The sequence below is a fragment of the Littorina saxatilis genome, linkage group LG13, assembly GCF_037325665.1.
Source record: "Littorina saxatilis isolate snail1 linkage group LG13, US_GU_Lsax_2.0, whole genome shotgun sequence".
In the NCBI taxonomy this organism is placed as follows: domain Eukaryota; kingdom Metazoa; phylum Mollusca; class Gastropoda; order Littorinimorpha; family Littorinidae; genus Littorina; species Littorina saxatilis.
Genome location: NC_090257.1, coordinates 8,418,897 through 8,444,974, shown reverse-complemented (window position 1 = coordinate 8,444,974; position 26,078 = coordinate 8,418,897). Strand labels below are relative to the sequence as shown.

Here is a 26,078-nt window from a genome sequence, read left to right as displayed (position 1 = left end):
AAAACTTGTCATGCGCACCTATTTCTAACCTAGGGAAAATGTCACACACTGGCACCACTTGTAAAGAAAGTTTTTAAAATCATTTAAAAAAATAACGTCCCTCTGCATACAACTATTATTTGGTGTTCGTATAGCGTATCAAGTAACCACTTTCAAAATGTTCTTTATAGCATCATCCCCTGTAAATACATCTTTGTATGTGAATCTCTCTTATTAGGCCAAACAAAAATATATGTTGGTTTAGGGTAACGTGACCCAAAAAGATAGGGTCGAAAGGTTCGCTTTTTAATTTTATTTTTTAAGATTTAGTCGAGTTTAAAGGAGGTTACTTCCCTTAGTCTGGGTATGGTTCGCAAAATGTGCCAACAGTTGATTTTTTTTGGTTGAGAAATGAAAAAAAGTTTTAGCGTCTGAGGGAAAAAATAGGGTTGGTCGGGTTACCCTTAACCAACTTTTTTGTTTGTTTGGTCTTAGCAAGCAAAGCGGCATATTGGTAACGGAACTAAACATACAAAAACACTTTGACCGACACATACACAGCAGCTACATAAATGACTCACAATGAACTTCCTGACCATGGCTGGGAACGCAGAAGAAGAACTTCCTGATGATGTCATCATGGGTGTTACTGGGAAAAATAAAAAAACCTGAAAGGCAGGGGTCCAAAATGCTCAAGTTTGAAAGAAAGTTTCTGGACACCGACGAAACCAAATCATAATAAGCAAGATGGCGGCAAATCCAAGGGAGCGAACCGAGAAAGCACGCGAACCGGTGTCAAAAGTCGGATCGGAACCGCTGCTCGTTATTTCAACTTAGCGAAACGAAGCTTTTTTTGTTTGTCTTGTTTTGAAAACCCGGAAAACCGGAATTTCCGGCTTCAGATTTTTTCAAAAACCGGAAATCCGGCAAAAGCCGGAAGAGTAACACCCATGTGTCACGCATGGTTTTGTCAATACAGTGGAACCTGCCCTGGCTAACCACCTCTTGATAACGACCACCGTGCCCACAACCACCACCCAAAAGGATCCCAGATGAGTTGTTGGCTCACGTAAGTGTAGCCTATGCGATCGTAACTTTGTCTGTCTGTGCGTGCGTGCGTATGTGCATGCGTGCGTGCGTGTGTATGTCTGTGGTAGAAACTCTAACATTTGAAGACGTCACATTACATTGACGTCACATTATGACGTAAGAGGGTTAGACGTCACGCGAAGGAAGTACTGAAAGTCTCGGTCATTATTATTTTGCCGGAGCGGGCCGAGACTAGTTGGCAGTCGTGTCCCTGTAAGTAGGCTACATGCAGACAGACAGATCTAGATCTAGTGTCTCGCTTTCTTGCACAGTTTCACCTATGCTCTTTGTGTGTGTGTGTGTGTGTGTGTGTGTGTGTGTGTGTGTGTGTTACTGTTTGTCGATTTCTTACGTGAGCCTTGATGGCTTCGCCTCTTGTTGTCTGTATAATTCAAATAAATAATATTCCGTTTCCAAAATAAAGCGATTCCATCAAGATAAGTTTTTTGTAACTATTTGTTTGTCTGTTCACTTAAAAGACCGTTGGGTCGACATATTTGTGATTGTAACGTAATTTTGTCAATAACAACTTTCCAACAATGTACCTTTCTCGTTTTCTTTATTCTGAGTTTTGGAACGTTGGCAGTCTCTTTGATTTTGGATTTTTTTTAATATAATTCACCTTAACGTAGTGCACCTGTCTGTAACGACCACTTTTGGCCGGTCACTCAGGTGGTCGTTATTGACAGGTTGGACTGTGGTACAAAGCTGGTCGTACCATCATTTCTCAGTTTCTACAATGTTCCAGAGTGCTCAGACCTTGACGGCAAGGCGCTGCTGCATGCACTTCAATGTTCTGTATCTGAGAAATGGTGACAGGGAATGTGAAATGAATTATTTCCCTTTCAAAGAAAATTCCATGATCAAAAACCAGAAAATGAGTTTGGTGTGTGATTTTCGGAAGCAAAATGCTCTTTAGCAAACAACATAAACCGTCTTTCTCTTGTATGAGAGTCGCTTGTTGAACAAATGCTTCTTATTCTCTGAGGAGCCAGGAGATTCGTTCCGCATAATGTTCACTTACTCTTGAATGCATTTCGAGTGCTTAGGTTCCTTTGTTTCTCAGATTGTTTCTTCAGTGCAAAATCTGCACACCGCTATATATATATACACATTTCTTTACTACCACAACCCAGACTTGTGTATTTTTGTTCAGTTCTTCCTCCTCCAACTGTTGTGGAGAATAAAGGTCTCTCAATCACTCAAAGTTTTTGTCTAAGACGTCCATAGACTGCTTCTGCATAGCTTGCACTTATCGTTGTCATATTCAGAGAGATAAATTCCCTTTGTTGTCGCCAAGTCAAAATGTAATGTTATTTCCCCTGTGCCATATTAGAGTCTGCAAATGGTTCTGTGCAAGCAACAATGCCATCAATGTAAAAAGGCACGAAATGACAAGCCATTAACTCCCTTTGATGTCGCCAAGTCTAAATTTCATCTTACTTCCCCTGTGCCATCTTAGAGTTTGCAAACGTTTCTGTGCCAGCTACAATGCCATCAATATAGAAAGGTCATGCACTGAAACAACATCGATTAACTCCCTTTGATGTTGCTAAGTATAGAGTTTGCAAATGGTTCTGGGCCAGCTACGATGCCATCAATGCAAAAAGGCCCTAACAACTTCCCCGTCAAACCCGCGCTTATACTAAGCATTGAAGAAGTGCCATGTCTGGATGTCCTATACACACATTCAAAAACTAACAATACGTAATGGATGACTGTAGCACTCTGTCCATAAAATGCTTGAAAAAGCCCTCTCTTCAATAAGAAATGAATTCGTGATAGCCACAGACACGCAAATTCAGACTCTTTCACAAAATGTAAATAGAAGTGCACATTACTAAATATTCAGGTACACACACACACACACACACACACACACAAATTTCACACACACACACATCCTTCGTCTTTGCTTTCTATGTCCTATTCTTAGGTCATAATTATATTATGCATGCAACTATTTCAGCAGCAAAAGCACAAATCAGGCACTGCACCAACTAAACATGTGACTGCAGCGGCAAGAAGAAACTTAACCACGATGAGACGACACCCTTGCAACGACTCAAGTGTCCCTGCATTGCAGGTGGCCTTTGATAAGCGTGAGATGGACAGTGTCCATTGCATTGAAGTGTCCCCTTTTCAGAGGGGGCCACACATCACAGGTGCTGCAGAATGTATTTAGTCATTCACATGTTTCATGAAGGTTGATGTGTGTGTGCGTGTGTGCATGTGTTTGTGTGTTTGTGTTTGTGTGTGTGTGTGTTTTCTTGCCAGTCACTACTGAACAAGCAATCTGACACTGACTATACTAGATTTGTAAGACATGATAATCTCTCTCTTTCTCGCACACGCACACACACACACTCGCCCTCGCCCCAGTCTTTCCAGCAGGAACCACAGAGTGTCAAAGTTGCATGAGAAGAAAGTCCAAGAGGGAGATGGAGGGTACAAAGCCCTCTGTGCCCCCCCTCCCCCCTTGCGCATAAGGAACAGTGTTGCCGGTGCCGGTGCCGGAACTCCAGGCCTCGGCCCACACCTGGACGTCGTCCTGCACGATGATGCAATACGCTCGCACAGCCGACACCAGCTGACCCACCGTCCAGCGATGCCGTGATAGCTTGTCCACTACTACTCGGAGCTAAAAACAGAGAGAGAGAAAAATGATCAGAAGTTGAGATGCCTGTCACATGCGATCTAACCCACTTACCCCCATGAAAATGCTAACTAAAAAATCGTAGCAAAGTAACTACTTCAAGTTTTCCAAAATGATCAATGCATCGCAGGAAGCCAGTAGACATGGAAACAGATGTGTGTCATAGGTAACATTGTGTAGAGCGGGTGTCTCATGATGTGTGTCATAGGTAACATTGTGTAGAGCGGGTGTCTCATGATGTGTGTCATAGGTAACATTGTGTAGAGCGGGTGTCTCATGATGTGTGTCATAGGTAACATTGTGTAGAGCGGGTGTCTCATGATGTGTGTCATAGGTAACATTGTGTAGAGCGGGTGTCTCATGATGTGTGTCATAGGTAACATTGTGTAGAGCGGGTGTCTCATGATGTGTGTCATAGGTAACATTGTGTAGAGCGGGTGTCTCATGATGTACAATGAGCAGGTAGTATTGGGCCTTCTGGGGCAATACGGGTTCATTCTTACCTTCTTACTAGTCATTATATTTAGTCAAGTTTTGACTAAATATTTTAACATCGAGGGGGAATCGAAACGAGGGTCGTGGTGTATGTGCGTGTGTGCGTGCGTGTGTGCGTGTGTGTGTGTGTGTGTAGAGCGATTCAGACTAAACTACTGGACCGATCTTTATGAAATTTGACATGAGAGTTCCTGGGTATGAAATCCCCATACGTTTTTTTCGTTTTTTTGATAAATGTCTTTGATGACGTCATATCCGGCTTTTCGTGAAAGTTGAGGCGGCACTGTCACGCCCTCATTTTTCAACCAAATTGGTTGAAATTTTGGTCAAGTAATCTTCGACGAAGCCCGGGGTTCGGTATTGCATTTCAGCTTGGTGGCTTAAAAATTAATTAATGACTTTGGTCATTAAAAATCTGAAAATTGTAAAAAAAAAATAAAAATTTATAAAACGATCCAAATTTACGTTTATCTTATTCTCCATCATTTGCTGATTCCAAAAACATATAAATATGTTATATTCCGATTAAAAACAAGCTCTGAAAATTAAATATATAAAAATTATTATCAAAATTAAATTGTCCAAATCAATTTAAAAACACTTTCATCTTATTCCTTGTCGGTTCCTGATTCCAAAAACATATAGATATGATATGTTTGGATTAAAAACACGCTCAGAAAGTTAAAACAAAGAGAGGTACAGAAAAGCGTGCTATCCTTCTTAGCGCAACTACTACCCCGCTCTTCTTGTCAATTTCACTGCCTTTGCCATGAGCGGTGGACTGACGATGCTGCGAGTATACGGTCTTGCTGAAAAATGGCATTGCGTTCAGTTTCATTCTGTGAGTTCGACAGCTACTTGACTAAATATTGTATTTTCGCCTTACGCGACTTGTTTTATAATGTCTTGCAGCTTAAACAGAAAAATTATCAAAAATGAGGATGTATGCGTGCCAGAGTGTGCGTGCAAGCTTGTGTTCATGTGTGTGTGTGTGTCTGGCAAACCCAACCCGAAGTCTTGCCAGAGATTGAACGAAAAACATTGTCAGATGTTTCATTCATCTCATGTTGTCTGTTTGTCTGTCCACCATAGAGACCATTGGGTCGATGTACTTGGTTTAAACAATTTTATTCCAAAAATGACAAATAACAATGCAGCACACAACCAATTGTATCTATGGAGCACAACAAGCTAAACTTATAAACGTGCTATATAAAAAACACTTTATGATCTGATTGTGAAGGCTTTTTTTTATCAATGTACTTAGGCCAAACAAAAAAATAGGTGTGGTTACGGTAACATAGCCCCAAAAAATAGGGTAGGTAGGTAGGCAATCAATATTTTTTTGTTTTAACTTTTTCTTCTAATGTGTACACATTAAGCCTACTTGACAGGGAAATAAGTGTGCGACACGGGCGCTTTCGCTTTCATTGCGTTTTTTGCACTCGGTTTTTTTTTTTTTTTTTTTTTTTTTTTTTTGACAAATGTAATAAAAAGTTATAGGAATAGGGTAGGTCGGGTTACCGTAACCACACCTATTTTTTTTTTAGGCCTTATGAATGTTTCGTTTTGTTAAAAATTAAACTTTCCAATAATAACTCACCATTCTTGTTTTTTTCAGTCCAACCCAAAGCAAATGTACTATGAAAACAAACAAGATAACTAAACAATTTTATCATCGACCGCCTCACTGCATTTTTAACACTCTCACCTGTTGCATTCTGGGATCCCCGTAAGTGAAAAAGAGGACCTTGGGAGATCGCGCCAGACTGGCGGCCACCCACTGCAGCGCCATCTTGAGGCAGGGGTCGCCTCCGTACGCCCCACACCCCCAGTTTCCCGTCGCGATCGCTCGACACCCTGGCACCAGCTGTACACAGATGATCAAAATTAGAACAATTGTGAATGCAAAAACGAGTTGAGTTTACAGTGGATCCCCAGTCAGGACCTCTGCCTTTCTTTATTTGGTGTTTAACGTCTTTTTCAACCGTTCAAGTATATATCGCGACGGGGAAAGGGGGGGATGGGATAGAGCCACTTGTTAATTGTTTCTTGTTCACAAAAGCACTAATCAAAAAATTGCTCCAGGGGCTTGCAACGTAGTACAATATATGACCTTACTGGGAGAATGCAAGTTTCCAGTACAAAAGACTTAACATTTCTGACCTACTGCTTGACTAAAATCTTTACAAACATTGACTATATTCTATAGAAGAAACACTTAACAAGGGTAAAAGGAGAAACAGAATCCGTTAGTCGCCTCTTACGACATGCTGGGGAGCATCGGGTAAATTCTTCCCCCAAACCCGCGGGGGGTATTTAGGACCTCCACAAATCTGAAAAACAATCAGCTCTTAAAATGGAGGGTGTCTTACAACTGTTGTTCTTAAAGTTAATCACAAATTGTAATTTGTAGCTGTGATCAAATTCTTTCTTATTTTCATTATCCTCCACGCCTCAAAAGGGGTTAAAGTATCAATAAAACTATTACTAAAAAATCTAAACAACAAGACCACTGTGGGTGAGATAAACAAAGTTGAAAAACAGAAATCTGTATACTTTTCTTCTTCTTCTTCTGCGTTCGTGGGCTGAAACTCCCATGTACACTCGTGTTTTTTGCACGAGTGGAAGTTTACGTGTATGACCGTTTTTTACCCCACCATTTAGGCAGCCATACGCCGTTTTCAGAGGAAGCATGCTGGGTATTTTCGTGTTTCTATAACCCACCGAACTCTGACATGGATTACAGGATCTTTTTCGTGCGCACTTGGTCTTGTGCTTGCGTGTACACACGGGGGTGTTCGGACACCGAGGAGAGTCTGCACACAAAGTTGACTCTGAGAAATAAATCTCTCGCCGAACGTGGGGACGAACTCACGCTGACAGTGGCCAACTGGATACAAATCCAGCGCGCAACCGACTGAGCTACATCCCCGCCCACAATCTGTACACTTAAAAAAAGTTGAAAGTTTCCAAGCCAACTCACCCGGTGCTGTTTGGCCCCAAGCTCTTCCCACACGCCGGCCAGGACCAGGTCGGCCACGCTGCTGGCGTACGTCTCCACGCTTCCCTCCGCCCCCTCCTGGAAGTCTGTCAGTCGGTCTTCGAGCGACCTTGCCGTCAGGTCGTTTGAACTGACCGAAAAGTCCCACTCCGAGTCCGACACGGACTTGGGCTTCCCCCGCTGCTTTCCGCGAAGTCTGGAACCCGGTCTGACGCTGAGAAAGCCACTGGTGGTCGTGGCAGTGGCTGTGGTGGTGGTAGTGGTGGTGGGGGTGGTCATCAGTTTGGCTGCATCGCTCATAGCTTCATGAATAAGTCGGTCAGCCAGGTTTTCTGAGAAGAAGACGATGTCGCGTCCCTGCTGGGTCATCTCAAGGTCGTGGTAGAGGATGCCAACGGCCTGCTGAAGGATCGTCGTGGCGATGAAGTCGGCAAAGTCCTCGACCTCGTCCACGCTGTACACACGGTTTACTCGCTCCATCTGTTCCTGAAACTCATGACCCACGCGACGCGGGATGGGGAACCAGTACTCTGGCTCTGAGCTGTCCGACTTCCACATCCTTGACTCCTTGCTGAGACTGCGCTTGGGGCGCTTGTGTTTGGGGCTGGACGGTGCTTGGCTGGACGAGAAGCTAGAGTTCAGCAGCTTGTTTTCGAAGACGGCTAGGGTCGAGTCACGGAATCCACTCAGGCTGCTTCGCCGAGAGCCGCTTGTGCTAGCGGTGGAGGCTGACCCGACTAGAAACAACTGAGGCACAGACGTGTCGGCCATCATCAGTTCTTGCGCGAACCGTGAGAGGACAGGATCCTTGAAGCCACAGGAGCTGCGCCGCCGCGACAAGGATATGCTGTCGAGAGAACTCCGTCGCCACGAGTCCACTTTCATGCTCTGCATGTCATCGTCGCTCTGAGCGTTGTTCCGATTCCTGCTGGCGTTGTCCATGCCGTAACCAAACCTGCTGATGTTGAACTCTTGCAGTGACAGGTTGACGCTGCGCTGACAAGGTTCGCTGCTCCTGCGCTCATAGCTCTTCACGTTCTGACGACTGCTCTCCACCTTGACGAAGGCGTTGGTCAGCGTTTCTCGACTGAGACGTTTGGACAGCCACGAGAAGCAGGGAGACTGGGAGCGTGTGCGCCGGGGGCTTGTCGGGTCACTGCTGGGGGCTGTGGCCACCACTCGGTTCTGGACGTAGCTCTCGCTCACCACGTTCTCCCGCTCCGACGCGCCGATCACAGCCGCTGCCGTCTCGTAGCTCCCTCTCGGCACGATGCTCTCGTACTTCCGGCCGTGGTAGTAGAAGGACGTGGGGCTCCCGCGCAGCTGCTGCAACTCTGCGGGGCTCAGGTGTTCCGGTAACGACTTGAGCACCTGACTGACGATGGCCGCTGCCGCACGGTAGCAGTCAAGATTATGGGCGGAGAGACTGGCAGCGGCTCCCTGTTCTGATACTGTTCTGATGTCTGACAACGCATTCTCTTCTGGGTCAGCGGCTGCAGCAGAGGAGTCTCCTGCATCACCAGATGGTTTCACTGCTCTGAACGAAGATGGCACAGAAGAAATGTTCTCTTCGCCCAACAGAGAAAGCTGACGCTGGAGGGAAGAGGAGAAACGAACAGCACCAGGAGGGGGGTCTCGGAGAGGGGCGGTCGATGTGGCCATGGAGCCCGAGGAATCAGCAGCTTGGTTGGGAATATCACACACGCTTGACATGGCTTGGCTGGGTGGTTTAAATACAGGGATGGGGGGTTGACACACAGGGGAGGGGGACGGTAGGGAAGAAGTCTCTGTCTTCATTGGCAGAGTTTTTGGAATGCTGCTGGTTGCCTTGGCAAAAAAAGATGATGATGATGATGATGACTGCGATGACGATTTTGGTGTGTTGGCATCCTTTCCAGTTGTAATCCTTTTGATTCCTGGTCGAACAGCGCTGCTAGAATCATCTTTCCAAGCAAGGTCACTTTGAGCTCCAGATGACCTTGAACTACTGACCTCATTTGTTGACCTTGAACTAATGGCTTCTTTTTTGGTCCTCGGACTAGTGACCTCTTTCACAACTGGCGATCTCAACACCCTGCACGGGACCGGTACGTCCTTCACCACAAAGAGATGACTGACAGTTGACCTTGGACTTTTGACCCCGGGGGGAAGGTCTTGCATGATGGGAGGAATGCTGGCCCTTGCTATTTCCATGGCTGGGTCAGAGATTGCTCCTGACCTCCGGCGTTCCAAGTCCACTATAAAAGTGACACTCTTTTTCTCTTCTCTTCGCTCTTTGACCTCTGCCGTCTCTGAATCCAGTGACTGGGAAAGTGTTCGACTTGCAAAAAGTTTTCTTTTGGTGGTTCTTTGGTCGGCAGGCTGTGCACTCTGGGACTGTGGCGTTGCTCCATTTGTAGTTTTACTCTGTATATCACAACTTTCTGCCCCCACTGTGCTACTCCTCTGTGCATCTGAACTTTCTTTCCTACTAGTTTGTGTGCCACAACTCACTTCACTGTATCCGAAATCGCTTTTTACACCACCCGGCTGATTCACACTCGCAGTCTGAAAATCTGCACTATCACGGCACGCTTCACTCCCACTGCTGTCGGCAGATGATGCAGAATCTGAATCAGATGGATCGTACCTCTGCTGCACCCCTTCTCTGTTCACGGGGAGTGCGGCCCGCCATCGAGAATCTGACGCAAACCTCTGAAAGTACAGCTCATCAGCCACGTGAGCCAACACCTCGTGAACAATCTTGTCCGCAAACCATACGTAGACGTCGTCTGGTATGTCATCTTCTGACCCGCTTTTCTTGGAGACTGTGACGGCCTCAGCCATGGCGCTCTGGAATCCTGAGTTGACCAGAGAATTGACGTAAGATAGCACATGAGGAGGAACTTCCACCCTGGACTTGCGAGAACTCGCCTCTCCCTCACCATTCTCTGGTTGTGATGACTGCTCGACCTCATCGTCCGTTTCCGTCTCGTGGCTGTGGTATTCCGTCACAGAGACCAGGTCGGAGGATCCGTTCTTGCCGCCGAAGCGTACGGCAGTGGGACGCATGACCTGCGGCCTCAGCGTGCCAGCGGGTGGTCCCCCTTGTTGGAACTCTTTCATGCCGGGCAGCATCTGCGCGGCGGTGAATGTCCCCTCTTCCATCAGAGAGCTGACGAAGTGGGCGGCATATTCGGACAAGGCCGCACCATAATTCTCCTCCTCGATGATGCCATGCTGAGTCTTCTCCACCTGCACCAAGATTGAAACCACAAGAATGGTTAGTTATTGGAACACTTAATTTATGACAAAACAAAACATAACAATCACGGTACTTCGACTCAAAAGGTCTCTAACCCATTTACCACCAAGGCATGGAAAGTAACACTGTCAATTTCAAACTAGAAAAAAATTGTAGCAAAGTATCTGTTGCAAGGTATTGGGCGCTCAGACGGACTATGGTTAAAGTGAACAGACAAACAAATGTGTATAAAAAAGAAAATGAACTTAACTTAAAAGGTGTTTTCAGTCTCTGGATATGACTCCAATGACTTTAATTTCAATGACAAAATGAAAGGAAAGATGTCATCATCAATAGTGTTCCATAGGTGAAATAATACACAAAGAGAGAATCCAAAAGAGAGAGAGAGAGAGAGAGAGAGAGAGAGAGAGAGAGAGAGAGAGAGAGAGAGAGAGAGAGAGAGAGCGAGAGCGAGAGAGAGAGAGAGAGTGAATGTATAATACTGTGTATACACCAACTGTGGTATGATGTCTAACCCTGGAATTGAAATCATCAGTGATTATATTCAATCCAGAAACCAGGGCCGAGGTCCTGGAAGCAAAACTGGGTGACACCCAAATGGGTAGTAAACACCATGGGGTCAGATTGGTTGAAATTGAGATTTGTTGTGATTTTGACCAATCAGAGCCCGCTGTTTCCCTGTCAAGGAATGTTTATGCTTGCTGACTTAGTGGTTGGGTGTTGGCTTTTCCGTGCACACGGTTTCCAGAGACTTCTCAAAAATAAAATTGATCCTTTGATTACACGATCGCTCATATATACTGTAATCAAACAAAACTACTACCAAGTTTTCCCTTGACATTCCCACACAGTTATACGGCACCCAGTTTTCCCTTGACATTCCCACACAGTTATACGGCACCCAGTTTTCCCTTGACATTCCCACACAGTTATACGGCACCCAGTTTTCCCTTGACATTCCCACACAGTTATACGGCACCCAGTTTTCCCTTGACATTCCCACACAGTTATACCGCACCCAGTTTTCCCTTGACATTCCCACACAGTTATACGACACCCAGTTTTCCCTTGACATTCCCACACAGTTATACGACACCCAGTTTTCCCTTGACATTCCCACACAGTTATACGGCACCCAGTTTTCCCTTGACATTCCCACACAGTTATACGACACCCAGTTTTCCCTTGACATTCCCACACAGTTATACGACACCCAGTTTTCCCTTGACATTCCCACACAGTTATACGACACCCAGTTTTCCCTTGACATTCCCACACAGTTATACGGCACCCAGTTTTCCCTTGACATTCCCACACAGTTATACGGCACCCAGTTTTCCCTTGACATTCCCACACAGTTATACGGCACCCAGTTTTCCCTTGACATTCCCACACAGTTATACGGCACCCAGTTTTCCCTTGACATTCCCACACAGTTATACGGCACCCAGTTTTCCCTTGACATTCCCACACACTTATACGGCACCCAGTTTTCCCTTGACATTCCCACACACTTATACGGCACCCAGTTTTCCCTCAACATTCCCACACAGTTATACGGCACCCAGTTTTCCCTTGACATTCCCACACAGTTATACGGCACCCAGTTTTCCCTTGACATTCCCACACAGTTATACGGCACCCAGTTTTCCCTTGACATTCCCACACAGTTATACGACACCCAGTTTTCCCTTGACATTCCCACACAGTTATACGACACCCAGTTTTCCCTTGACATTCCCACACAGTTATACGACACCCAGTTTTCCCTTGACATTCCCACACAGTTATACGACACCCAGTTTTCCCTTGACATTCCCACACAGTTATACGACACCCAGTTTTCCCTTGACATTCCCACACAGTTATACGGCACCCAGTTTTCCTTGACATTCCCACACAGTTATACGGCACCCAGTTTTCCCTTGACATTCCCACACAGTTATACGGCACCCAGTTTTCCCTTGACATTCCCACACAGTTATACGGCACCCAGTTTTCCCTTGACATTCCCACACAGTTATACGGCACCCAGTTTTCCCTTGACATTCCCACACAGTTATACGGCACCCAGTTTTCCCTTGACATTCCCACACAGTTATACGGCACCCAGTTTTCCCTTGACATTCCCACACAGTTATACGGCACCCAGTTTTCCCTTGACATTCCCACACAGTTATACGGCACCCAGTTTTGCTTCTGGCACCTAGCCCAGTAGGGTGGATGGGAAAACTGGGGAAGCTTGGGTTGTTTTTTTCACCTGCACCAAGGTTTCGTAGATTTCCTCCAGGTCTGACGAGAACTCGGAGCTGTGTTTGGTGCTGGAGCTACTCCGGCGCGAGGCCAGGTCGCTCAGCTGTGAGCTCCGGCGCCGGAAGTTGGCCAGCCACTCGGAGTAGTCGACCTCCAGAAGGTCGCAGCTGCCGTTCTGAGGTCGCGGGACGGCCAAGGGGAGAGAGACACGCTCTCCGTTCCCTCCACTGCCGTGACCTGCCCCCTCTCTGGGCACCTGGAAATGAATGCATGTATAAACATGTGTTGTAAAAACAAGGCAAGCATCCAGAACTCACATCACATTATTCTTACCATCTAGCACAATACCAAACACACAGGTTTTTCTTTGAATACTGAGGTCGGTCAGCAATTTAGCACATGCATTTGAACAAAACGTGAGGCATTTTGATACAAGCTTTGGTTGTGCAACTTTCACATGACCAGCTACAGATTCTCACGAGTACTGTTACATGTGTTACTTCAGTTTAACACGTATTCAGGGACATTACAGATGGGGACATGACATTCACTGATGATTCAGAGCAGAAAAGGCATCAACTGTAAATAAGGATTCTACAGAGAACTGGTTTATTCATTTTGTGTATGTAAGTGAGGTTGTGCTTGAGCCTAAAAAAAGACAAATCAGACTTTAATCCGAGGGAAAAAAAAAGAAAACATTTTTTTATTGACAAATAATTGCTAACATTTTTTTTTCATTTTCATTACCTTATTGTCCCATTGCTGGGCAATTCGGGTCGCTTATCCCAGTGGAAAGCTAGCAGCAACAGAGTCGCGCTACCCAGGTGTATGCATGTTTAGGTGTTATCAGCCACCTGCACTTATGGCAGAATGACCAAGGTCTTTTACGTGCCACAGTGGTGACACGGGGGTGGAACATGGATACAGTCTCTGAGTTTGCACATAAACTTGACCCGTGTCCATCCCAGGCCGAACCTGCGACCCTTGGACCACAAGTCCAGTGCTCTATCAATTTAGCTACTGGGCTCCCCCCATACCGACCCTAGGACCACAAGTCCAGTGCTCTATCAATTTAGCTACTGAGCTCCCCCCATACCGACCCTATGACCACAAGTCCAGTGCTCTATCAATTTAGCTACTGAGCTCCCCCCATGCCGACCCTAGGACCACAATTCCAGTGCTCTATCAATTTAGCTACTGGTCTCTCCCCATACCGACCCTAGGACCACAAGTCCAGTGCTCTATCAATTTAGCTACTGGTCTCTCCCCATACCGACCCTAGGACCACAAGTCCAGTGCTCTATCAATTTAGCTACTGGTCTCCCCCCATACCGACCCTAGGACCACAAGTCCAGTGCTCTATCAATTTAGCTACTGAGCTCCCCCCATACCGACCCTAGGACCACAAGTCCAGTGCTCTATCAATTTAGCTACTGGGCTCCCCCCATACCGACCCTAGGGCCACAAGTCCAGTGCTCTATCAATTTAGCTACTGGGCTCCCCCCCATACCGACCCTAGGACCACAAGTCCAGTGCTCTATCAATTTAGCTACTGGACTCCCCCCCATACCGACCCTAGGACCACAAGTCCAGTGCTCTATCAATTTAGCTACTGGGCTCCCCCCATACCGACCCTAGGGCCACAAGTCCAGTGCTCTATCAATTTAGCTACTGGGCTCCCCCCATACCGACCCTAGGACCACAATTCCAGTGCTCTATCAATTTAGCTACTGGTCTCTCCCCATACCGACCCTAGGACCACAAGTCCAGTGCTCTATCAATTTAGCTACTGAGCTCCCCCCATACCGACCCTAGGACCACAAGTCCAGTGCTCTATCAATTTAGCTACTGGGCTCCCCCCATACCGACCCGAATTTCACCTTGCACTTTATCTGACTTTGCTTCAGCTCAAACAATTCAGTTTCTTTCACAACACTATTTCCACTTTCTGTTACAAGGCGATATCCACATAATTCACAATGCTATTATGACATAATCTTTTACCTTGCTTCAGCTCAAACAATTCTTTTTCTTTCACAACGAGATTTCCACACGATCTTTTACCTTGCTTCAGCTTAAACAATTCTTTTTCTTTCACAATGTGATTCCCATGTGATTATTTCCCTTACCTGAGGCACCTGAGCGTCGTCTCTAGGTGTGCTGGAGCTCTGGCCGCCGGTCACGTCAGGTGACACGCTCAGCAAAGACTGCTCGTCCAGCGCTAAGCTCTCGACATCCTCCACGCCCCTTGACCCCCGGTCGTGCATCAGCGCACGCACACCCTCCACCATCCCCTGCGACAGCAGTGTGCGTGACATGACCTCGGCCATCTGGACTGCCGCTGCCGCCATTACTGCACTGACTTCACCTGGGCAGAAAAGTTGTAGTGTGTAAGTTTGCATTAGAAATGTTAAGACATAAAACAAAAGACTTTCATTCAACTGTGTGCAATACACAAGGAAAATAATATATTTATTTCCGATGAAAGGGCAAAAGAAACTAAGGTCAGTAGGTCAGTTCCTTATTCTTAATGTTTGTTCTTCATTGATTGAAGATTGTTTTTCCCTTACACAGGTGTATGCGGCTTATTACTGGCCGGAAACTGTGCGAACTGTGTCCCCTGGATGTTGGAGACGAGTAACTTTCCTGGCAAAATCGTCAAATTCGAATTTTGCCCTTTTTAATAAAAAGATTTTTGTAAGGGTCAAAAACAGTTGTGGGGTTGGGAGGAACAGGTAGGGTTGGTCAGGGAATGGGAAACAAAGACATTTTTTTCTGGTCTCACACATGAAAACTAACCTTCGTGATTCTCTGACTCCATAGCAAACTGTTCCTCCCATCCCGCCGCTGGCCCCTGTGCACCGGATGGCAGCTTGACGACCGGCCGTCGTTCCACTCGACTGAACCCCACGAGGGCCTTGTTGATCTCCCGCAGCAAAGACCCCTCAAAGTACTGCAGCTGGCGACCGCCACAACGGAACGACATGGCGTCAATGGCACAGAGCGTGTTCAGCAGATTACCCGAAGTATCACGCTAGAACAGGAAAAGATCAAAACGTAAAATGCAAAGTTAATGTTTTGTAAAATGGACATTTTAAAATACATCCACTCAATTTAACTGTAAGTAGTTACCCCACCTTCAAATTTCAGACTGAGAAAGCGTCCCTTGTTACCAATGAATAAACAAGGTCATTAACTCTTGGCTCTTTGTACCTTAGTTTATTTCTCACTTCTGACGAGTTCAGACGTGAAATCAAGTGCTCTTTGTCGTCTTTGCAGAGACATTCTGAACCTACAGTTTCAAAGTTCACTTTAAGGGCTACAAAACTGGTGGTATTTATTTAATGATACAGAGTGGGTTTTTTAAAATTCTATTTATGGCTATATTTCTTACCTCTGTCCTGTCAAAGAAGGGCCCAGCAAATTCCAGGGAAGCGGAGTATCCGGTGCAGAAGGAAAACTGCTCGAAGCCGGTGATGACGATGGCTTCGTTGTCCTCCATACTCTCCATGAACAGCAGGGACGCTATCAACTCCGGACACGTGCTGAACCGAATCTCCTCCTGGATATTTCATCATGAATTTTACTCTTCTTCTTCTCGTTTGCTCAAGTGAATTTCACTTCGGCAGATCTCTCTCTCTCTCTCCCTGCACCCTCTATAACTACACGCTCTCTCTCTCTCAATCTTTCTCTGCACTCTCTCTCTGTCCGTGTGTGTGTCTCTCTCTCTCAATCTTTCTCTGCACTCTCTCTGTCTGTCTGTGTGTGTGTCGCTCTCTCTCTCCCCATCTGTTTCGATTTCTCAACCTCATTCTCTCTCTCGATCTCCCCCGACCTCTCAAGTTAACATAAGAGTTTATTCCTACAGTTCCGCAAGTCTCCTTCTCATTTAAAACAACCTTCTGGACATGAGAGACTGCTGCATTTTTGTTCATACATTTCCACATTCATTGACACGCAAACAGACAACACAAACACTCACCTGGACTCCGCCTCTCCCCAGCACACCCCCTCCAATGGAACGACTGGCAAAGTCCACCTGCACAGGTACATCAACAACACATCAAAAGTCAATCACAATACAGTAGAACCCCCTATTTAAAACTGCCCAAGACTCTTCCCATCTCCCTCCCTTAAAACCTTGATTTTTCAGATCGTTCTTTCTTTATTCTTTATTTGGTGTTTAACGTCGTTTTTAACCACGAAGGTTATATCGCGACGGGGAAAGGGGGGGAGATGGGATAGAGTCACTTGTTAATTGTTTCTTGTTCACAAAAGCACTAATCAAAAAATTGCTCCAGGGGCTTGCAACGTTGTACAATATATTACCTTACTGGGAGAATGCAAGTTTCCAGTACAAAGGACTTAACATTTCTTACATACTGCTTGACTAAAATCTTTACAAACATTGACTATATTCTATACAAGAAACACTTAACAAGGGTAAAAGGAGAAACAGAATCCGTTAGTCGCCTCTTACGACATGCTGGGGAGCATCGGGTAAATTCTTCCCCCTAACCCACGGGGGGTTTCAGATCGTCAGTTCTTAACGTCTGTAGATTTACACCCATTGTAAGACCTGATTGGCTCAGATTTTTTTTTAGGTCTTAGAGGGGGGGGGGGGGGGGGGGGTGTTTCTACTAAAACTGTATTTTAAAGTTATTACAATTTTCAACAGTATACCTGTAGAGCGGAGGCCCCCACATCTTCAATAGCACCTGTGGGGGGGGGGGGGGGGGGGGGGGGGGGACTAGGGAAGACAATCTATCTGTGATGATCCAATGGCTGACAGTTACCTGTAGAGCGGAGGCCCCTACGTCTTCAATAGCACCTGTGGGGTGAACTACCAGGTTAGACAACCTATCTGTTATGATCCAATGGCTGAAAGTTACCTGTAGATCGGAGGCCCCCACATCTTCAATAGCACCTGTGGGCGGGAACTAGTTAAGACAATCTATCTGTTATGATCCAATGGCTGAAAGTTACCTGTAGAGCGGAGGCCCCTACGTCTTCAATAGCACCTGTGGGGTGAACTAGGTAAGACAATCTATCTGTTATGATCCAATGGCTGAAAGTTACCTGTAGAGCGGAGGCCCCCACGTCTTCAATAGCACCTGTGGGGGGAACTAGGTAAGACAATCTATCTGTTATGATCCAATGGCTGAAAGTTACCTGTAGAGCGGAGGCCCCCACATCTTCAATAGCACCTGTGGGGGGAACTAGGTAAGACAATCTATCTGTTATGATCCAATGGCTGAAAGTTACCTGTAGAGCGGAGGCCCCCACATCTTCAATAGCACCTGTGGGGGGGAACTAGGGAAGACAATCTATCTGTTATGATCCAATGGCTGAAAGTTACCTGTAGAGCGGAGGCCCCCACATCTTCAATAGCACCTGTGGGGGGGAACTAGGGAAGACAATCTATCTGTTATGATCCAATGGCTGAAAGTTACCTGTAGAGTGGAGGCCCCCACATCTTCAATAGCACATGTGGGGTGAACTAGGTAAGACAATCTATCTGTTATGATCCAATGGCTGAAAGTTACATGTAGATCGGAGGCCCCTACGTCTTCAATAGCACCTGTGGGGTGAACTAGGTAAGACAATCTATCTGTTATGATCCAATGGCTGAAAGTTACCTGTAGATCGGAGGCCCCTACGTCTTCAATAGTACCTGTGGGGTGAACTAGGTAAGACAATCTATCTGTTATGATCCAATGGCTGAAAGTTACCTGTAGAGCGGAGGCCCCCACATCTTCAATAGCACCTGTAGGGTGAACAAGCACGGAGCACAGCTCTGTCTCTGACTTGTTCATGTCCTCCAGCGTTGGTAGCACACTCCTGTCTGCAACCTGCAGTAACAACACACACACATATAGATAACTTAGTACAATGTATAAGTTGACTTTCATATACAGTGGAACACCCCTATTAATTAAGACCTCACAAAAATCTGCTTAGAACTATATTCATCAAATATATGCCAAAAATCTGCTTAGAACTATATTCATCAAATATATGCCAAAAATCTGCTTAGAACTATATTCATCAAATATATGCCAAAAATAAAAATCCCAAAACAGAGATAGACCACTAACATTCTAAAATTCAGAATAAAAAAACCAAGAATGTCAAGTCACTAAAACATTTAATTTATGGAGAAAAAAACCAGTCACAGTATGTCGACCCAATACTCATTAAAGGGAACAGCCAGACAAACACTTATGGTACAGATAATAAACTTAGCTTGGAAAGCGTTAATTCAACATTCCAATAACTTACCATTCTTGTGTTTTGATTGTTCCAAAAACAAATTCCAACAACAGCCCTGCAGCAGCACAGAAAAGGCTGCTAATGACAACACTGTGGTTGTAATCACTAATTGCCTTCTCTGTCTAGTGATTGCCTCACCTGTCTAGTGTTTGACTCCCCTGTCTAGTGGTTGCCTCACATGGCTAGTGGTTGCCTCACATGGCTAGTGTTTGACTCACCTGTCTAGTGGTTGACTCACCTGTCTAGTGGTTGACTCATCTGTCTAGTGTTCGACTCACCTTTCCAGTGGTTGACTCACCTGTCTAGTGGTTGACTCACCTGTCTAGTGGTTGACTCACATGTCTAGTGGTTGCCTCACCCGTCTAGTGGTTGACTCACCTGTCTAGTGGTTGCCTCACCCGTCTAACAATTGCCTCACCTCTCTAGTGATTGCCTCACCTCTCTAGTGATTAACTCGCCTGTCTAGTGATTAACTCACCTGTCTGTGGAAGGTGATAGAGCCGTGTCTCTCCAGGCCTGCCTCCATGGTGCGCTCAAAGTAATGAAGGATGCAGCGCAACTTGGCAACCTGCAACGACCTGTTAACACAACAAATCCCCTGTTAACACACCGCTGATATTTTCACCACGAATAGACGATGTTCAGAAAAGTACTCTGTGAAGATTGTATGTGATGGAAATGATGATGAAGGACAAATAATGATCACCACTTACGATCACCGATTAACGTGTCAACAGACTTACCACACGCACAATCAAGGGAATTGTGACAAACTTTAAAAACGACTAAGAAACAGATTGCCCTTGTGCTATAATAATAATAATAACCCATTCACGTTCTGCTGTTAAAAAAACAAATAAATAAAATGCAGCAACACACACACACACACAGTGACAAAAACACACAGAGCTTACTGTGGCAGCAGCTTGAAGAAGTTGGTGAAGTTGATGACGTTAAGCTTGGATGCTCTGTCTCGCAAACGCTCCGGGAACAGACACAGGAAGCTGCACGCCAGGATCGAGGTGATGAACTGACGAGAAAGCACGGTGCTGCCCCCTGTACATCAAATAGAAGTAAAGAAAGTGATTCAAGGATGAGATTCAGAGTTAGCATCTTCTGGTCACATATGGACATGTTTTGTTGATGTGCTACAAAAGTGATCAATGAAGACCATATACATGTCAAAACAATTGGACAGCCAAACAGCCAAGATTCAGAACATAATGCGTCAGATCACAAAAAGTAGGCCTCAGCTAGTGACCAAAGACTGAGACCTAGGATAAAATCTTGGGTCTTACATTCAAATGGAAGCATGGGGGGGGGGGGGAGGAGGGGTGTCAGCCAGTATTGACCTTTCTGCTGACGACTGTACGGCAGACAAGGCAAAGGTATAACACCGGTCTTAAAATTTAAATGGAGGGGTCACAGTGTATTGACCTTTCTGCTGGCGACTGTACGACAGGCGTCCCGGAGGCATGTACTCCTCGATCCTCAGCGCCAGCTCGATGATGTTGGGCAGGGTGGTGAAGAGAAACTTCTCCGCCTCCTCTCGCCCCGCCTTCATGGACAGGAACTTGAGCATGCCAAACCAGACGTAGGACGGGTCCAGCTTGGGGATGGCCCCCTGCCTGGAGAAACTGCTGGTGTCGTGTTGCCGCTGGATCCATCGCTCGTCCAGCTGTTGTGTGGCTTGGCACGCCTCATACACAACCTGTGACAATTTCAAGGGCTACTGTCTGAGAAATAAAGGTCATTAAGTGCTCAAACTTACAGTAACACTTTCATACACAGTCATACACAAGATACAGCTTTTATCCCTGACCGGACATTGTCCTCACATAAACTGATCAAGGCCGGTTTTCACAGAACAAACACACACATTGTTACAGGGTTGTCTTAAAAGAATCTGCGAGAATCTTAAACAAAATGAGACAGAGCGCTGTTTAACCCCTTCACTGCCCACCCTGTATGTAATACGTGGTCATTTTCAGTTTGTCGTATGCCCATAATCATACGTGGGATTTGTGTCAACAACATTTCAGGACATTTCTGAAAACTAAATGGGAGGTAACCACTGTCCAACACAGTTCTTTCCCATAGACCGTTTGGATAAGTTGCTAAAGTTGCTACCACGTGTTGAAAATGCTGTTATACTGTGGCAGTGAAGGGGTTTAAGATCTGACAAACAGAGGGCAGTAAGTGCTCTAAATGCATTTTTTTTTTTTTTTCATTTTCATTACTTTATTGTCCCATCGCTGGGAAATTCGGGTCGCTTCCTCCCAGTGGAAAGCTAGCAGCAACGGAGTCGCGCTACCCAGGTGTCTGCGTGTTTAGGTGTATTCAGCCACCTGCACTTATGGCAGAATGACCAAGGTCTTTTACGTGCCATTGTGATGACACGGGGTGGGACATGGCTTCCGTCTCTGGGTCTGCACATAAAGTTGACCCGTGTCCGTCCCGGCCCGAATTCGAACCTGCGACCTTCCGATCACAAGTCCAGTGCTCTACCAACTGAGCTACCGGGCATGTGCAGTAGTAGTGAGGCCCACCGCTGCGAACTCAAAGCGACTGTAGCCGCATCATATTTTTGCTACTTTTTGTTCGCCTCTTACTCTTGTTGTTATTTGTAATAAAATTACAAGATTCTCTTCTTTGGTGTTGTTTCTTATTGTGTGTGGATTTTGTGGCATGTGCCAATAGCTAGAGTAAGTGAGAGTTATGCAGAATCTGTCTCCTTACACCGAAAAAATAAGAAGCATTGTAATGAACAAGTCACTTTCATACTCAAAAAAGGCACTCTAGCTAACACTTACGTACACAAACCTACACAAGGACCAGCTTTTATTCCTGACTCGACTGACGGCAGTAACAGACGGCAGACGACACAAGGGGGATAACCCCGCATCCCTTTTGTCTCATTTGTTTTGTAATGTGTTGTCTTTCTCTTTTATATGAAGTCTTATATCGCGCGCGTATCTCCAGACTCGGACTCAAGGCGCAGGGATCTATTTATGCCGTGTGAGATGGAATTTTTGACACAATACATCACGCATTCACATCGACCAGCAGATAGCAGCCAATTTGGCACATATCCTACTTTTCACGGCCTATTATTCCAAGTCACACGGGTATTTTGGTGGACATTTTTTATCTATGCCAATATAATTTTGCCAGGAAAGACCCTTTTGTCAACCGTGCGATCTTTAACGTGCACACCCCAATGTAGTGTACACGAACGGACCTCGGTTTTTCGTCTCATCCGAAAGACTAGCACTTGAACCCACCACCTAGGTTAGGAAAGGGGGGGAGAAAATTGCTAACGCCCTGACCCAGGGTCGAACTCGCAACCTCTCGCTTCCGAGGCAAGTGCGTTACCACTCGGCCACCCAGTGTATAGTAAGTCCAGTCTCTTTGCGTCCCTGTATAGTTATTTTCTACCCTGACCAAAAAAAATAAAATAAAAACAAAAATCCCTACCTACCTACCCTATTTTTTTTAGCCATGTTACCAGAAACATACAACTTTTTTTTTTTTGCCTAAGAAATAAATTCATTACAAAATTCCAACTCTCCACAGGCAGCAGTCAGAATGTTTGTTTGTTTGTTTATTTGTTTGTTTGTTGCTTAACGTCCAGCCGACTACGCAGAGCCATATCAGGACGAGGAAGGGGGGGATGAAGGGGGCCACTTGTCAAGCGATTCCTGTTTACAAATGCACTAACCCATTACTTGTGTCCCAGCAGGCTTTAGTAAAACTAAATTAATACCTACTGGAAGATTACCAGTTTCCAGTATGTTAAAATAGGCTTAACCTATCTACTGCTGGACTTACATCAGAACACTAACAGATTAAACTATACATGAATCGCGAGACAAGCGGCAAGAGAAGAGATTTTTGGAAAAAATACAGGTGAATGAGCAAGAAGGCAGAAAAAAGAAAAGAATTCATGAAGAAAAAGAGCATGACAGGAAAGAGGAACCAAAAATCTACCTAACAGCAAACTAGAAAGCTCCTGCGGTTCCAAAAACAGGAGGGGCCTTTAATTTCATAACCGCAGTGCCCCACTGCGGGAAGTCAGAATGTTGAATTTTGTGAATGCGTCAAGGTGGAGGGAAGGCCTTCACCCATGCAAAAGCCTGGCCAGATCCGAGATCTAATTGTGTATCAGTTTCCTTAGGCCAAAAAAAAAAAATTGTCTGTTTAGGGTAACCCGACCGACCCTATCGATTTGGCGCCGACCCAAAAACTTTTTTTTGATTTAAAAAAAAATAAAAAAAAAAGAGGTAAAAATGCTAAAAAGAGACATTTGGCGTTTCTTTCTCTCCCTTTCTCTCTGTTTTATTTATACGTTAGTTTTGAAACATGTATTCATCAAATATAAGAAGTGAATGTTCAGCCAACATAGCATTTATAAAAAAAAAAAAAAAAAAAAAAAAAAAAAAAAAAAAAAAAAACCTACCTACCTACCGACCCTACTTTTTTGGTCATGTTACCCTAAACAGACAATTTTTTTTTTTTGCCTTACGTTTCTAATAATAAGTAATTTAAATAACATATATATCTAAAGTCACACAGCTAGAGATACCATAAATGTTGATGAAAATGCTAATATAATTTTGCACACTTTAAAATACAGACAACTCAACAAGAAATATACTGAACGGCAAAAATGAGGGACCGCCCTTGAAAAAACCAGGCCGTCCTGACCTGGGCCTCTCCAGAACGCTGTTGGTGGCCTGGAACTTCTGATGCAGCCTGACCACGACAGAATGGGACACTCTAAGTCGTCTGCCCACTTCTCGCTTGCTTAGGCCTAAAAAAAAAATAGGTGTGGTTACGGTAACCCGACCTACCCTATTTTTAGGGGCCGACCCTATGACTTTTTATTACATTTGTCAAAAAAAACACAAAAAAAAAAACAAACCGAGTGCAGAAAACGCAATGAAAGCGAAATCGCCCGAGTCGCACACTTATTTCCCTGTCAAGTAGGTTTAATTTGTACACATTAGAAAAAAAAGTAAAAAAAAAAAAAAAGTGATTGCCTACCTTCCTACCCTATTTGTTTGGGCTATGTTACCGTAACCACACCTATTTTATTTTTTTTTGCCTTACGCCGTCTTGCAGCCATGCGATGACCCGGGCTTTGTTGAAGGTGGTCACCTTTCGTCTGGGAGGCATAGTGAGAAGATGGTGGCTAGCGGAAAATCGCGGGGCTATAAAGCCTAACTGGTGACAACAGTTCACTCTCAACACATCCCCCCTGCACGTGCATAACAATTTTTTTTATCTTTCCCGCCCAGGCTTGCCCACGCGCCAGCGAAAAAATGGTCCACTTTTTGCAGTTTGGCAGTTTCTGTCTTGTGCCCTAGCCAGGCCTCCGTGGATCCCGAGCAAGTTTCCTGCTAACACAGCATTGCTCACCCACTGGTGTCTACGGCCTGACAGCCATTTGGTTTTATAAACTTAGGAACAAGGAGTTTGGCACAGATGAAGTCAGCTGGTTTTTTCAAGGGCGGTCCCTAACTTTTGCCGTTCAGTATATATATCAACTCATCCTCTTTCTCTTACAGGTAACAACTCATTAACCTGGAATCAAACATTTATATTCTGTAAAACCTAATTTATTCAATACTATACCTGGACATGCATGGCCGCATCCTGAGCATTGATGGTTTCATTGAGCAGACGTTCCTGAAGTTCGGAGAGTAGGTCACGCACCAACGCCCAGTTAGGCGAGTCGTGCGGAAAGGGTACCTGCTCTGGTCCCATACTTTTCTGCTACTCGATCAGAAGCCACACTTAATGTGGCATGGCATTCTTCCTAGAAATAAAAAAAATAAAACTGGTCAGGGGTCCCACCAATTCATGCATCCAATCAAAGAAGTGTAGGCGTCATGCAGTGACCAAAGACCACGCAATTAAGGCCTCCATGAGAACAACAGTGGAGTGTGACGACATACCTCACACAACGCTAAATCAGGATATTGTCCTCTTGCCAATAAATAAAATCTCAATCTACAATTCCTTATGCATGTACTTTTTACACATGTATGTATGCTTCATAAGTTCTGCTAGAACTTGGAAGTTCAAACAGACCATCACTGAAACATTTTCTTAGTAAAAAAAAAAAAAGTCATGATTTGTCATGACCTGCTGCAGCTTTATAATGCACAAACTTGTGAGTGTGCCTCATCAGATGCTGAAACCAACAGCTTTATAATGCACAAACTTGTGAGTGTGCCTCATCAGATGCTGAAACCAACAGCTTGTCATACTTTTTATGACCAGCGTGAAACTGAAACCAAGAGAAATTGACAACCATGAGTCAGTAATTTCCAGGTCCACTCTCGATCAGTAGTTCAAGAACTGTTTCTGTTCACGTGCAAGCAGACAAACCAAGAGGCCGGGGTGCAATAGGTACAGTGAACGAGTGTCAGAGATAAAACCTCAAATGATGAAGCATCAATAGCTGGCAACATTAGCGCTGTCCGTGTTGCTCAGTGTCAGAATGTCAAAAATCTCTGCATTTGCGTTGGCTGAAATTCAGCAAAATCTGTGCATACTCGCAAAGGTCGTTTGCACTGCAAAAACTCAAAAAACATACCTTAACATCCTGAGGGGAAAAAATCGCGAGATAACTTTGTCATCATCAGAACCTTCAAACTTCCAGAGCATGTGTCAGTTGTACCAATAAGAAAATTTAGTAGGTCGTAGTCTCTCGGTCTTCTTCCATGTTTGTTGATAAGTGCGCACGCATCTGCCAACTAGGGGACGTAACTCTCTTCGCTTTTTAATCTTGTGACGTCACGCTCAACCGCGCGTTCTTCTTCGGAATGGCGATGTAAACAAAGCTGGACGTTTGAATTGCTGGTGTTTGCAAACGTCACACAGCGACAGACAAGACGCACAAAACCTGCAACATGTCTGAAATACTGTCTTCCGTAAAAACTGCGAGCAATGACGCTCTTGATGCACTAAAAGAGCTAAGCGCTCAATTGCCAGGATCGAAAACGACGCAAGTATCTTGCTTGTGGGCGTGGTCGAGGGCACTGCAGCGTATTTCTTGCCGAAGAAGCGTTATCGCC

The 26,078-nt window shown here is 45.2% G+C and overlaps 1 protein-coding gene across 1 annotated transcript; it reads right to left on the bottom strand.

Moving 5' to 3' along the window:
• Positions 1-1,247: 1,247 nt before the first annotated feature.
• Positions 1,248-25,733, bottom strand: LOC138983531 (uncharacterized). Its single transcript, XM_070356789.1, has 14 exons — positions 25,598-25,733; positions 24,631-24,814; positions 20,431-20,704; positions 19,908-20,049; positions 19,472-19,571; positions 18,453-18,572; positions 16,703-16,759; positions 16,115-16,282; positions 15,520-15,754; positions 14,850-15,088; positions 12,728-12,976; positions 7,206-10,457; positions 5,931-6,089; positions 1,248-3,709 (listed from the first exon to the last, which is right to left on the bottom strand). The coding sequence occupies exons 2-14, from the start codon at positions 24,760-24,762 to the stop codon at positions 3,476-3,478; spliced, it is 5,361 nt and encodes a 1,786-aa protein (XP_070212890.1). The 5' UTR covers positions 24,763-24,814; positions 25,598-25,733; the 3' UTR covers positions 1,248-3,475.
• Positions 25,734-26,078: the final 345 nt, after the last annotated feature.

Bases quoted from the DNA above. Each gene is read 5' to 3' on its own strand.
- LOC138983531 (XM_070356789.1), bottom strand. From the start codon at position 24,762: ATGGGACCAGAGCAGGTACCCTTTCCGCACGACTCGCCTAACTGGGCG. The intron at 18,573-19,471 runs GTGAGTTAATCA...TTGTTACTGCAG, and splicing joins CTATCACCTTCCACAGACAG to GTTGCAGACAGGAGTGTGCT. The intron at 15,755-16,114 runs GTAAGAAATATA...TTCCTGTTCTAG, and splicing joins CCTTCTTTGACAGGACAGAG to CGTGATACTTCGGGTAATCT.